Source organism: Hyperolius riggenbachi, chromosome 3 (assembly GCF_040937935.1).
Source record: "Hyperolius riggenbachi isolate aHypRig1 chromosome 3, aHypRig1.pri, whole genome shotgun sequence".
Lineage (NCBI taxonomy): Eukaryota > Metazoa > Chordata > Amphibia > Anura > Hyperoliidae > Hyperolius > Hyperolius riggenbachi.
Genome location: NC_090648.1, coordinates 120,707,642 through 120,722,231, shown reverse-complemented (window position 1 = coordinate 120,722,231; position 14,590 = coordinate 120,707,642). Strand labels below are relative to the sequence as shown.

At 42.2% G+C, this 14,590-nt stretch overlaps 1 protein-coding gene across 1 annotated transcript in view; it reads left to right on the top strand.

The window, feature by feature from the left end:
- SNRNP200 (small nuclear ribonucleoprotein U5 subunit 200) overlaps window positions 1-14,590 on the top strand; it is an 87,571-nt gene that overhangs the window by 65,260 nt on the left and 7,721 nt on the right. The window contains exons 35-42 of the mRNA XM_068274847.1: window positions 815-923; window positions 1,007-1,115; window positions 7,755-7,944; window positions 10,815-10,979; window positions 11,188-11,309; window positions 13,120-13,263; window positions 13,354-13,530; window positions 13,619-13,779. Coding sequence (XP_068130948.1) covers window positions 815-923; window positions 1,007-1,115; window positions 7,755-7,944; window positions 10,815-10,979; window positions 11,188-11,309; window positions 13,120-13,263; window positions 13,354-13,530; window positions 13,619-13,779 — 1,177 coding nt within the window. The remainder of the gene's footprint in view (window positions 1-814; window positions 924-1,006; window positions 1,116-7,754; window positions 7,945-10,814; window positions 10,980-11,187; window positions 11,310-13,119; window positions 13,264-13,353; window positions 13,531-13,618; window positions 13,780-14,590) is intronic.

Here is a 14,590-nt window from a genome sequence, read left to right as displayed (position 1 = left end):
CTGATTTACGTATGGTTATGTGGGCAGGGTACAGGATGCAGTTGTTGACCCTACATGACTTGTTTGCTGGACTGAGCTGTTTAGAGGAGCCGCATAGTACCAGTAAGTCTGGCTCCTTATTCCTGTGAGCACCTTGGAGGACCTGTTGGGCACAAAAGACTGGATTGGATGCCTTAGCCAATTTACATGGGTGTATGATGGTCCAGCATTCTCATCTGATGGATTGTTTATTGGTTTGATGAGCACAACTGATCAGTTGAAAGTTTACCCACAAGATAATTAGGTGACTAAGTACTCGGTAAATTGCTGGGAAGTTATCAGTGCTATATAAATACATAATAATGTTGCAATTTTCTGTTTGAAATTCTGAATTTCTTTTGCTAGCTCCCTTATTGTTCACTGTGGTACTCAACACAATGTTTTTGGTTTTTTGTTATAATTAAATTAGTTTTAATACTGAGGAAGTTGTTGCCTTTCTCTTCAAACCGCCTCACAAAAAGCAGCTATCTAGCAGTTGTCCTGCAAACAGACTTATTTAGAGACACTTGCTGACTGTTTCAGGTGTTAAGTACACTTCTAGTTCACATAGATGCCTTTGCTTATGTGTCCCTCCTGTCTGCAGACACTTGCAATTTCTGGAAAAAGTGTGTGTGTGTGTTTGTATTATTGTATGTACCTTCACATGCAGTTGTTCTGTGATAGTCTAAGCAGCAAGTCACATAAAGCTCAAGTTGCTTTCTACACTGCTGCACATAAACATTTGCGTTCCTAGTGCTTCGTTAATGATAATGTTTGTTTGTCTGTGTCTTATCAGGTGCGGTACAAGTGGTTGTAGCATCTCGCAGTCTCTGCTGGGGTCTGAATATCGCTGCTCACCTGGTTATCATCATGGATACTCAATACTACAATGGAAAGATTCATGCGTATGCACCCATTATGTCTTATATGACATTCCAATGTCTTTTGTTGCTAGTCCTGTCTCATAGCTATGTTTCATCAATTCCAGGTACGTGGATTATCCCATATATGATGTTCTTCAGATGGTGGGATATGCAAACCGTCCTTTACTGGATGATGAAGGGCGATGTGTCATTATGTGTCAAGGGTCAAAGAAGGTGAGTTCTTGTGGCCAGACAGTATATTTCAGAAAATGTAATTTATGATTGGGCAATATTGGCCTCGTTGTGTCTTGCAGTCATTAGTGTTAGGTGAGGGTGCTGCTGTGTTCTGAATAAGCAGCTCCTAGTGCTAGCCTCTAGTGTATGTAAAGTTATAAGGTCCCACTACACTAGGAATATACCAATGATTCCCTTGCACTAGAGATACTGTATGGAGCCACTAGCCGTAATGATTTGACATGCAAGCAGGCAAGGCACAAAGTCTCCAAGCAAAGCATCAATGAGAGGAATCAAAGGGCTGTGTATCTGTAAAAGCCTTATTTAAAAATTGCTGCTATCACTTAGCCTAGACTTCAAGCACATCTGAACTGAGAGGGATATGGAGGCTGCTATATTTATTTCCATTTAATCAATATCAGTTGCCTGGCAATCTTGCTGATCTCTTTGGCTGCAGTAGTGTCTGAATCTCACACCTGAAACAAGCATGTGGCTAATCTAATCAGATTTCAGTCAAAACGTCTGATCTGCTGCATGCTTGTTCAGGGTCAATGGCTAAAAGTATTGGAGGCAGCGGATCAGCAGGAGAGCCAGGCAACATGCACCATTTCAAAGGAATCAAGTATGTCAGCCTCCTGATTCCTCTCAAGTCTTTTAAAGCGGACCTAAACCAAACTTTTTTTAATTCAAAATATTTAGTTGCACCACTCTGACACATACAAAGATAAATAAACACTCCTTTAAGCCCATGAGCATTTCAGTGCATGCTTTTCACCCTTCTCTTTTCTTAACTAGGGTTATACAGGTGGCAGCCATTACTTCTAAGCTTTGTAGGAAGTTTTAGATCATGGGTGTGTTTGTCATCAGCTACCCTCCCTCACAGGGCGCATCATCCATGTGAAATCTCACACAAGCTGAGATCACCTCCCCTGTGACATCATCAGAAGCAGCCTGTGTTTTGTTTTTTATCTCCTCCACCAGTCTGCCGGATTGTCCCGGCAATATGAAAGGAAGGGAGGGGTTACTCCAATAAATGTAAAATATTTTATATTTGTCATCATGCAGCTGAAAAAAGGCTGTTATCTATTATTATAAGGTAGAAAATAGATTTTATTTCTGAAATCTTGTATTTTTAATTTGGATCCACTTTAAGTGAAAAAAACAGCCGCACTGGCAAATTCAGAATGATTAAAGTACCGGTATATAATGAGTGCAGTTTTCCTCGAGTCTAAGATCATTTTCCCTACAATATATTTGGATTGTCTTTTTTACTTTTCATTGCTTGAATATTTTTTTTTCCCAGAACGTCTCAGGACAGCAACCCTGAGACTTGTCTCCTTCCATAATTCACTGGACAGGAAGCTAGATAAGAATTTGCATAATAGATTAGATAGGGATTAGACAGGTATATACAACATAGTTCCCGCTTACCCCATCAGTTGTTATCCTGTCCAGCAGGATGCTAGGTGTGGGGATATGGCTGGCCACCCATGCTAGTTGCAGGAGCCGCTGCTTGTGTGATCTCCCTGGCTGCGCAGGCTAGTTGTCCTCGCGCGTGATCACGCTGCACGCTGTAGCCTTCCCCAGGATACGGAAGTTCGTACGGATTCCGGAAGTCCCGCCCGCGCATCACGTGATTGGCACCCACGTGACCAGAAGCCGGAAGCAGGAAGTCTCCTGGCCCGGCGTGCGCTCCAGTGCAGCGTTTAGCACGGATTCCTCCGGACAGCGGACGTGCAGGCTGCAGTAACCACTTGGAAAGCTGTGGAATCTTCTGGACTGGTAGGATCTCTGGTGATAGCCAGGGGTAATGTTATTATGCTGTGGGCAGGTACATTCTACTTAACTAACTTAGTCACTCTTTACAGTGTCTGTGACTATGGAGGCTGCCTCTGGATCTTCCTCCCAGGGCTCTGTGGAGTCAAGCTCCGTACCCTCTCTGGTATGCATCATTGTGGTTCCTTGATTCATATTGGCTAATTATTGAGGGTTATCAGGCTGATTGGGGTTTTTTCTTTGTGTTTTATTTTAGCCTAAAACCCGGAAGATGGACACTAAGTCTGATAAAGAACTCCCTAACAAGCCTGATAAAACTGACACTGATAAATCTAAAGGCTCTGAAGCTAAAGCATTTCATAAGCCTTCTAAGAAATGTGCAGTTTGCAAGGGTCATTTGTCTTCATCCTCATCTAAAATGTTATGTCAGTCTTGTACAGATAAAGTGGTCAGAGATGAATCTCCTTCTATGTTTAAAGATTTAAAAGGATGGATTAGAGCAGAAATCTCCTCAGCAGTAGAGACTATGAAAAGCTCAGCTACCTCTCCAGTAAGGGCAGGTTTGACAGTCCTACCGGGACCCTCGGGTTCTGTGGCTACTAAACAGCCGGATCAGGCTCCTGAAGGTACCCCTCCGACTAAGAAGAGGAAACTAGACGTTGTGCTTTCAGAGGAATCAGAAAGATCCGAGGGAGAAATGGAAATTTCTTCTTTTGATGAAATACCTTCGGAAACAGATAATGCGGAAGAAAAGAGTAGTAAATGCCATAGGTTTGCTTTCTCCACTGACTTTATGAAAGAACTGTTAGAGGCCATGCACATGGCAATGGGAATTGCTACAGAAAAGAAAACCTTAACACCCCTAGATCAAATGTATGAGACTTTATCTGAACCTCAGATGTCCTTTATTCCTGTGCATAATAGTCTTAAGGACATCATTAAAAGAGAATGGGACAATCCTGAAAAGAGAGCCTTTTGGCCTAAGTCTTTGGCCAAGAGATACCCATATAGCGCAGAAGATCAAAAGTTTTGGGGGACCTCACCTAAACTTGACCCTTCACTATCTAAAGTGTCCAGAAGGTCGGATCTGCAATTTGAAGATTTCTGGTTGCCTAAAAGATCCAATTGACAGGAAAATGGATAACATCTTAAGAAGGGCATGGGAGGCAGCTTCTTTAAACTTCAAGCCTTCGGTAGCATCTACTGCAGTGGCTAGATCCTTAAAGTTATGGATAATGGAAGTCCAATCACAGATTGCGTCAGGCATACCTAGAGAGGAAATATTGAATGCCTTCCCTAAGATCCTACATGCCACTAATTATCTGGCGGATGCGGCAGATGACTCAGTACGCCTAACGGCTAGAACAACAGCTCTGGTAAATTCTGCTAGGAGAGGAGTGTGGGTAAAGACCTGGCAGGGTGATACCTCTTCCAAGTCTAAACTATGCGGAATTCCTTGTGAAGGCAATCTCTTGTTTGGAACAAAGTTGGAAGAGACTTTGGAAAGATCTGCAGATAAAAAAGAATTTTCCAGTTAAGCGGAGAAATTTTCGTTTCAATCGTTCCTTTCGTCCTTCAGGAAAACAAGAAACAGAGAATAGGAATATCCAGAAGAAGTGGGTACCAAATAGAACGCAGCGGCCAAGAGGAAATCCCTCTTACTCCAATCCAAACCCTCCAACAAAACAATGACGCCAGGATACCGGTGGGCGGCAGACTAGCCCATTTCTTCGAAATATGGCAGAAGTTTTAGCTGTCCTGAGACTAGACTCTATCCAGATTATGGCCTACCTGGACGATTTACTTCTTTGGGGTCCCTCTATCTACTCAGTAAATCTCCAAACAGAGTTCACACTTGATTTTCTTCAGTCCCTTGGGTGGGTGATTAACTGGGAGAAATCCTCTTTAAAACCTCAGCAGAGTATGGAGTTCCTGGGCTTTGTGATCTGTACTGGCAATAAAACACTTGTTTTGCCTTCCAGGAAATCTACTGTTTTTCTAAATTCTGTTCTTTCTTTTCAGAGAATGAAGATCATTTCTCTAAGAAAAGCTATGGCGCTACTGGGCTTATTAACAGCATCGTTTCCTGCAGTACAATGGGGTCAACTTCATTCGAGAGTACTTCAAAGCTGGATTTTATCCAAATGGGACAAGAGGTTATCTTCCCTAGACAAGAAGTTTCAGATTCCTTGGAGTGTCAAGCACTCTCTTCTTTGGTGGCTGGAGGCAAATCATCTCTCCAGAGGAAATCTTTGGGACTTTCCAACCCAGACTGTAATGACTACAGACGCAAGCTCCGGGGGTTGGGGAGCACATCTGAATACTCTTCTTGCTCAAGGTCAATGGTCTGCACATCTTCACAAACGATCTTCAAACAGCAGGGAGTTGCAAGCTGTATGGGAAGCACTTCAGGCATTCCAGACTCAGATTCACCAATCCCATGTGACTATTCGTACGGACAACAGTACAGTAGTGGCCTACCTGAACCGGCAGGGGGGTACGAAGAGCAGAGTTTTAAGGTCCCAAGCATCAAGGATTCTTCATTGGGCAGAAAAGAGTCTACTTTCCTTAAAAGCAGTACATCTGAAAGGGACGCTCAACTATCTAGCAGATTATTTAAGCAGATGGAACCTCTCTCAAGACGAATGGAGCCTAAACGATCAAATATTTCAGGAAATATCGAATCTCTGGGGGGCTCCACAGGTAGATCTGTTTGCAAGACGAATCAATACGAAATGCCCTCTATTTTGTTCCCTGTGCCCACAGGACAATCCATGGGAAGTGGATGCATTCTCAATCAGCTGGAGCCAGCACAAGATGTACGCCTTTCCCCCCCCTACATCTCATCTCGAAGGTTTTGAACAAGATATGGCGAGACCAAGCACAAGTCATTCTGGTTGTTCCTTTCTGGCCCAAGAGACCTTGGTTTGCTCCACTTCAGCGCTTAGCCTCAGACCATCTGATTCTTCCATGTCGACAGGATCTACTGACCCAGGGCCCAGCGTTTCATCCCAATCCGACTCTTCTTCGGCTTTTGGCATGGAGCCTGAATGGAGGATATTAAAGAGCAAGGGTTTCTCTAATAGATTATCAGAAACACTCATTCAGAGTAGGAAAAAAGTTACACGCCAGATATATCATAAGGCTTGGAAAACATATCCCTCCTGGTGTTTGAAGAATGAGATGGACACATCACACTCTATTTCGGTGCTGGAGTTTCTACAATGTGGATTTCAAAAGGGTCTTAGCATCAGCACATTAAAAGTACAAGTATCGGCTCTGAGTGTTTACCTGGAGAGAAGATTAGCGGAGGAAGAATATGTGGTCAGATTTTTTAGAGCAACAAGGAGGCTTCGACCAGTTGTCCAGTCAAAGATTCCGTCATGGGACCTAAATACGGTGTTGCAAGCTCTATGTGAATCGCCCTTTGAGCCTATTTCTGATATATCTGATAAGCTATTGACACTAAAGACTGCTTTTTTGTTAGCAATAACAACTGCCAGAAGAATAGGAGAACTACAGGCTCTTTCAATAAATGAACCTTATTGTGTTATCAGTGAAGATAGGATTACGCTACGGCTAGATGTATCCTTTCTTCCTAAAGTATCTTCCAAGTTTCACAGATCTCAGGAGATTTTTTTACCATCTTTTTGTAACAACCCATCTAATCAAAAAGAAAATAAGTTGCATTCTTTAGATGTCAGAAGATGTGTAATCGAATATCTTCAGCGGTCCAAGTCATGGCGAAAATCTAATGCTTTACTGGTACTATTCGCAGGGGAAGCAGCTTGTTTCTACAATCAGAGCACATTCGACGAGAGCTGTCTCGACTTCCTGGGCAGAGAGGGCAGGAGCCACTATCGAGCAAATATGTAAGGCAGCCACCTGGTCAAGTCACAATACATTTGTCAAACATTATAAACTGGATGTATTGTCAAATTCTGATCTATGTTTTGGCAGAAAAGTATTGCAAGCTGTAGTCCCCCCCCCCCCTAAATTGATCTTGTATATCATCTCATGGTTGCTGTCCTGAGACGTTCTGGGAAAGACAAAAATTACTTACGGTAATGTCTTTTCCAGAAGACGAAAGGACAGCACCCTTACTACCCACCCGGATTTTGTCTTATTAAAATTTATTTTGAAGCATCATTCTGTGTGGAGTCTTTTTTTACAACTGATGGGGTAAGCGGGAACTATGTTGTATATACCTGTCTAATCCCTATCTAATCTATTATGCAAATTCTTATCTAGCTTCCTGTCCAGTGAATTATGGAAGGAGGCAAATCTCAGGGTTGCTGTCCTTTCGTCTTCTGGAAAAGACATTACCGTAAGTAATTTTTGTCTTTTTTTTTTTTTTTTTTTTATGAAGGGCCAAAACAAGATAGTTCTCTTGTGATAATTGTTCAGAAAGTACTTTTTTCATGCTGTAATTTGCACTGGGGGGTAAAGAATCCTGAATTCAGTTTGCAGAGAACACTGCTACGTCTCTTTGTTCTATTTTTTTTTTCTTCTTCTTATAAATAAAAGTGAATTCCTGAGAAGCAATGTAACAAAGCCCCCGGCAATGTTCAGAAGGCAGTAGTCCACAGTGGCCAGGGAATTTTTACTTTGCTTATTTGCCTAAATGAAATGCTGTCTCTGGGTTCCTATTGATTGCTGTTCTTTGAACGTTCGCTTTCATGTTGTTTAAAAAGCTGCACAATAAAAGTCCTTGACGGTCTGCAAAGTGTGGAATCATGTGGTAGTGAAATACAATGAATATATTGCCTTCCATTCTTGGTTTATTAATTGTTTCAAGTTTTGTGGTTATGCTGGTTTTCATCAAGTTGTTTATTATAACTTTTTTTTCTTCTGTTTTTACAGGATTTCTTTAAGAAGTTCCTGTATGAGCCTCTGCCGGTGGAATCTCACCTGGATCATTGCTTACATGACCACTTCAATGCTGAGATCGTCACCAAGACCGTAGAGAACAAACAGGATGCTGTAGACTACCTGACCTGGACTTTTCTGTACAGAAGGATGACACAAAATCCTAACTACTATAACCTTCAAGGTAGGACGAGCGGTTACAGAAGCTTGTCTGTATACATCATAGCTTCCTCTGGTGATTCTTAAATCAATCTGTGTCTTTCTTGTCTCCATCTCTCTGTCCATGTCATGATAAATCATTAATTTCATGTCTTTACTCTGCATAAAAGTATAGAGGGGAATACTGCAAATAAACTTAAATATTCCATATTAAAAGGAAAGTTTAAACTGAAGCTCAGGTTAGTGAGGTAGGTATAGCCAAAGGGTGGAGCTTTTAATGCTTGATGCCCAGCCTCTTATAGTCGGGATCCACTGTCCCACCTCAAACCTCCCCTTCCCCCAACTGACAAATCTGACTGATTTTAGACTAGCCCATCCCCTCTCTTCTCAGTATTATTGCCTTACTTTCTAGGGAGTGCTTTTGTAAGAAGTAATCTATACAAAGATGTCCAAACTCCTCCCCGTATCCCATCATCACCCAGAGGAGGTTGTCAAGGGTGACTACGGTAGGGGAACCAGTCAATCTTTCATACATACAGTAAGAGTTGAAGCTGCCTACTACCTCCTCACTGCTCCACAGGAGGTAGCAGAGCGAGGCGAGGTTGAAATCGGGTAATGGCTCTGTGCAAGAATGAGCTCTGGATGAAATACGAATGGGTTTCATTTGGATTTCATCCAGGTAATTAGTGCACCTGAGTGGGTGGGTGAGGAAGAGTTAACATACCCAGCTGCAGTCTTCTTTAACCACTTAAAGACAACTGGACGAATATATTTGTCCAGTGTAGTTGTGGAGAGTGCACCACCAGTTTGTTACTAAATGAGGCACATGTGGTATCATTTTTAACCGAGACGAGTTGTAGAATACATTTTGGTGTGTCTAAAAGCTGTGACCCACATCGCATGAAAAATAGGTACGGATAAACGCAATAAAACATAAAAAGGCATTTTCAGAATTATGATCAAACTTGGGAAAGTTTTAGCAACACTACAAGAGACGTGTAGTATCATTTTAACTGTGATAGGTAGTAGAATAGAGTTTAGAGAGTTTTAGGGTTGAGGCGCATGTCTCCTGTGTTCATTTTAGTCAAAAACTGAATCAAAAGAAATTAAATTTTGCATATTCTATACCAAAATAAGACTTGTAAATGAAAACAAAGTGACCAGAATATAAAATAAAACACATATATTGCTACCTTAGGAACCTGGCTTTTTAAATATGTATGCCATGAAGGTATATTACTATTATTTTTGAAAATAAGGTCTTGTAATCGACGATAGTGTACAATGAGAAAGCAAAAAACTGAAAGACCTCTTTATTATCAAATACAATATTGCCACCATACATTGTGCTAGGAACATAATCTAAATGTTTCAATAACCAGGATGGATGAGTAAATAAAATTAGTGGGTTTAACTTACAGTCAGCACTGTTTAACGGAACGCTATAATGCATGTAAATGGAGAAATAGTTTTTTTTTTTTTTCCCCCTTATTTTCCCTTTAAAATACATAGAAAATAAGGTCATTACTAAACAAAATTAACACACACTAAAATCCTAATTTGTCCTGAAAAACAACAACAATATATAGATCATTTAGATGTGATAAGTAGTAATGAAGTTACAGACAAATGAATGGTAGCAGCGCCTATATGTGAAAATTGCTCTCGGGCTGAAGTGGTTAATGCGTCCCACATCACACGCTGCTTCCCAATACGTCCAGAGCTAATCGCTGGCTCAGTGTTGAGGAAATAACTTCCTTTCTGATGGCAGCTCAATACTTTGTGTGGGTAGTTTGATTCATTTTCTAAACCGAATTTATGTGGAACAGTTGCATGGCTTATAGGAAAGTTCCCTAATTACCTTTACGAACAATGAAAAATCTGTGGAGCTGAACTACAAATTTTATGAGCAATACTTAAAGTGAACCTAAAGCCACAGAAAAAAATGAGATGAACTCACCTGGGGCTTCCCTCAGCCCCCTGCAGCCGATCGGTGCCCTCGCAGCTCCGCTCCGATGCTTCTGCACCCGCCGGCGAACACTTCCGGTTTGGCCGTCACCGGCCGACAGGCATGGGAACGCGAGTGATTGTTCGCGTTCCCAGCCTGTATATCGCCCCCTATGCTGCTATTGCGGCCTCCTGGCTGCGAGGGCACCGATCTGCTGCAGGGGGCTGAGGGAAGCCCCAGGTGAGTTCATCTCATTTTTTTTTCTGTGGCTTTAGGTTCACTTTAAAAGTAAACCTGTGAGATTATAAAATGGGAAAAATGTAATCTTCGCTCAGAAGAGGGAAGCCTTTAGATTCTTTAGAGGCTTCCTCCATTTGCAGCTGTGAGAAGTGTGTCCGCACTGTGCCTGCGCAGTAGCATGGACCCACTTGGGCTTTGGTGGTAAAAGCTGAGCCTGATCGGGCACTGCTACTGCACATGCCGAATCCTTCTCCAAGGTTTGCCGGGCAGACATAGCTGGAATGGGCCAGTGGAGTAGAATGGGGCAAATCTCTGGAGGATTCCAGAGGCTTCTCTCTACGGAAGAAAGTACCCTAATTCTTCACTTTTTCCCCTTATTTTTTTCCTTTAAGATGCCCATAACTAATGTGCCCATACAATTTTTTTCCTGTCAGATAAGATCATTGGAGGCTTTCAGAAATCGATGCCCCAATATACCGCCCCTATTGATGATAATTTGATCGGACTGGGCGGAAAATATCGAACAGCAGTGTGCCGGAAGCGGCATTACCTCGACGCGCCATTGCGCTGCACTGCGTTACATTTATATATTTTTTGCTGATACGTTTCTTAGTGATTCTTTAGAAAAAACTTGTTTAGTTCTGTTGGCTGAAGTTTATTTTCTCAATAACGGTCATTATGTGAATGGATGTCAATGTGTGTTGCAGGTGTTTCTCACAGACATCTCTCGGATCACCTGTCAGAGCTGGTGGAACACACTCTCAGTGACTTGGAGCAGTCCAAGTGCATTAGCATTGAAGATGAAATGGATGTCGCTCCACTCAATCTGGGCATGATTGCAGCCTATTATTACATCAATTACACCACAATAGGTAACCAGGCAATCCACTTCTTCCTTTTCATTGTCTTTTACAAACTTGTTTATTAGATGAAAAAAATATGACATTAAAATTGAGCTCATTATTGACTGATGTGCACTGACTAGATGTAATTGCTCCAGATAAATGCGCCACACAGCTGAGGATGTTGTGTTATTACAGAAGCCTGTATTCTCCCTCATTATTGCCATTTGCATTGCAGAACTCTTCAGCATGTCATTAAATGCCAAGACCAAAGTGCGAGGCTTGATTGAGATCATCTCCAATGCCGCGGAATACGAGAGCATACCCATCCGGCACCGCGAGGACAACCTGCTGCGCCAGGTGAGAAACAGCTTCCAAAATGAAGGAAGTGACGCAGGTTATGGCAGCTACAGCAAACCTGAAGTGGAAAACTTAGGACAAATTGTATGTGTAGAATGGATTTTTATTTTCAGTTATATAGCTTTTTTTTTTTTTATTAACATTACATCACACTGTTACAGTTGCAGTTTTAAAACCACAATCTGTCTTTGATGCTATCAAACAAAGCAGAAATAATGACCCTTTGAACTTTCCTGCAGTAAAACCTTATCTCAACCTGTCTCTTGATGTTTCTTGGCTGTTGATAAGTGCTTCAGAAAACAGGACTGTATTCAACCCAGTGAGTCGATTAGCTCAGAGAAACTTTTTGCATAGATAACTGAAGTTTAACTCTTCCTGTCCTGGGAAACAATAAGATTCTTTTCTTTGCTACTATTCAATTTCTTCGCTGTACTACACATACAATTCATTATCTCATAAGTTTAAGTCCGCTTCAAGTTGCTTTAAAGTAAGCCTGAAAGCTTAAAAATAGTTACATGCTTACATCAGTAGGGGGAGCCTTCCCCGATGTCCAGGAACCCTTCCGTTTCTGACCGGAACACTCTTCCCATTTGCGGCCAGGCTCCCTTCCATGTATAGGCATGGCCAAGCTGCACAGGCACTAGTGGGTCTGCGCCTGCGTAGTAGCATGGAGCCGCTTGTGCATGGAAAGAAAGCAATACATGGGCAGCAGGCTCCATGTTACTGCGCAGGTCATCCATGCACCTGCGCAGTATGGCCACGCTTGTACACAGGAGCGTGGCTGCGAGCAGAATTCACAAAAGTGCTGAGGATGGTGGTTTGGTAGTGCTGGTGCTGCCAGGACTTATTTATGTACTGACCCTGCCTGTAGAACAACGCCCCAGCCCCCACACCTGCCCAGTCCTTGGAAAAATTGCCTGATGCTGAAGCAGTCCTTGGGTCAAAAAATGTTGGGGATCCCCTGCTTTAGAGGGTCCCAGTGGAGGAACAGAGGGGTGAAGGAAGACCAGGGAAGCCTTTAGACTATCCTGAAGCCCCTCCCTTTTTTTTTCTTTAATCTGACTTCAGGATTACTTTAAGAGTAGTAGCTATACACAGATACAGGTCTTACTTAGAGTTGGCTCCCTGTTGGATTCAATGAATGCATTTAAAATATTCCTATTTAATAATTTATAATTCACTTGATAAGTAACCCATAAATAGAAATGAAAAGCATTCTCTTTGGATTGCAATGATGAGAGCGATAGTCTTGAAGGTTCCTTTGCATTGTTATTGTGTTTGAAGGAAATTCATAGGAAATCAAATCTTAGTAAGGTCAATGAATACGTAAACATTTTAGAATCTTGTAAAATAAGTTACTGTTTGTGTTTGACAGTCATATCATGAGCTTGAGCTACAAATTACAGAGCCTGTCAATGATAGGCTCTGTGCCAATAAGAACAGATGGGGGAGGGTTGTGGAGATAAATATATACGGTACCTGCCCTGATTTCTTTGGGGGAAACAGGAGACACCCCCCCCCCCTCCACACCCCCCTTGGCAGTACGGCGGCGCTGCCTGCATGGCCAGTTTAAACGAAATTGCCAGGGTCCAACTCAGAAGTGTAGGGGGAGCGATCACCTTCCTGGAGGTATGACACCTAGACAGGTAAGTATTTAACACTGTGATTTCCCCCCCCCCATCCCCAAATCCTACATCATTTAGACAGAGCCTGTCACAACGGGCTCCTGTCATTTACACCTCAGGTACACTTTAAAGTTTAAGTCTGTTTTGTCATGCACATTGTCTTTTTTTTTTTTTCGTTCATTCAGCTGGCACAGAAGGTCCCGCACAAATTGACCAATCCCAAGTTTAATGACCCTCATGTGAAGACCAACCTGCTGCTCCAGGCCCACCTCACCCGCATGCAGCTGAGTGCAGAGCTCCAGTCAGACACAGAGGAGATCCTCAGCAAGGTAAGAAAAGGACACTGACAGACTTCTAGCTAGGTGGGCACATCTTCTATGGACGAACGCTCAGTCTTCTGTCTGCTTCTGTGTTACCAGGCAATCCGGCTCATCCAAGCATGTGTGGATGTGCTCTCCAGTAATGGCTGGCTCAGTCCAGCTCTCGCTGCTATGGAACTGGCACAAATGGTGACACAAGCTATGTGGTCCAAGGACTCCTACCTGAAACAGCTGCCACACTTTGCCTCAGAGAACATCAAGAGATGTACAGATAAGGTAACCGCTGCACTCGCTACACTGGTCAGACATTGAGGCTGCATTATGTACAGACCAATACCGACCATTATCTTCTTGTGCTTTGCAGGGTGTGGAGAGTGTGTTTGACATTATGGAAATGGAGGATGATGAGCGTACAGACTTGCTGCAGCTTTCTGATAGCCAGATGGCAGACGTGGCCAGGTTCTGTAACCGCTATCCTAATATTGAGTTGTCCTATGAGGTTGCAGAAAAAGAATCTATCAGAAGGTGAGTAAAGTTCACATCTGTAGTTAACCAAGGACTTTATTTTCCTGGAGTGTATGTTTCCCATGTTTCCGCCAGGTGATCCTATGTGAGGATGGAATTTGAATGGACTGGCCTGTGTGTGTCTAATAACATACCACTATGTATACTGTGAGTGCAAGCAATGATTACATATTATGTGGATGGATTTCAAAAAGTCCAAAATGGGATATTAATTTGTCGTAGATTGAATAATGGAGAACATGTAAATTGTTAAATACTTTATCTATTTATGTGTCCCATAAAGCAGAGTATACACCCCCTGTGGTCAACATCTTCAATATATATTTTTTTAAGTACACCTGAACTGAAAGGGATATGGAGGCTTCCATATTTTTCATTTTGAAACAAAACCAGTTGCCTGGTGTCCTGCTGATTTTGCGTCAGTAGTGTCTGAAACAAGCATGTTGCACATGCAGTCAAACTTAAAGTGAACCCGAGGTGAAAATAACCTGATGAGATAAACAATTAAATGTATCCTTTTACTCCTGAAAATTACTTTAAGTATCCCATGGCTTTATTTTATCTTTAAACATTTACAAGGTAGGTTAAATGTTTCACTGCCTCTATTCCGTGGCAGCCTATTAAGTTTCCCAGAGTTAAAAAAAAAGGTCAGTCGTATCTCCCTGCCCACAGAAGTTTTATTCTGCCAGGAAAACTTTTATGGCTTTTATTTGCTTATCAGTGATGTGTACTATATTACCAACAAGACAGAAGCTGCCACTTCCATGCCTAGAAATTAACTCTTTCAGCCAGCAAAAGAAAACAAGTAAAA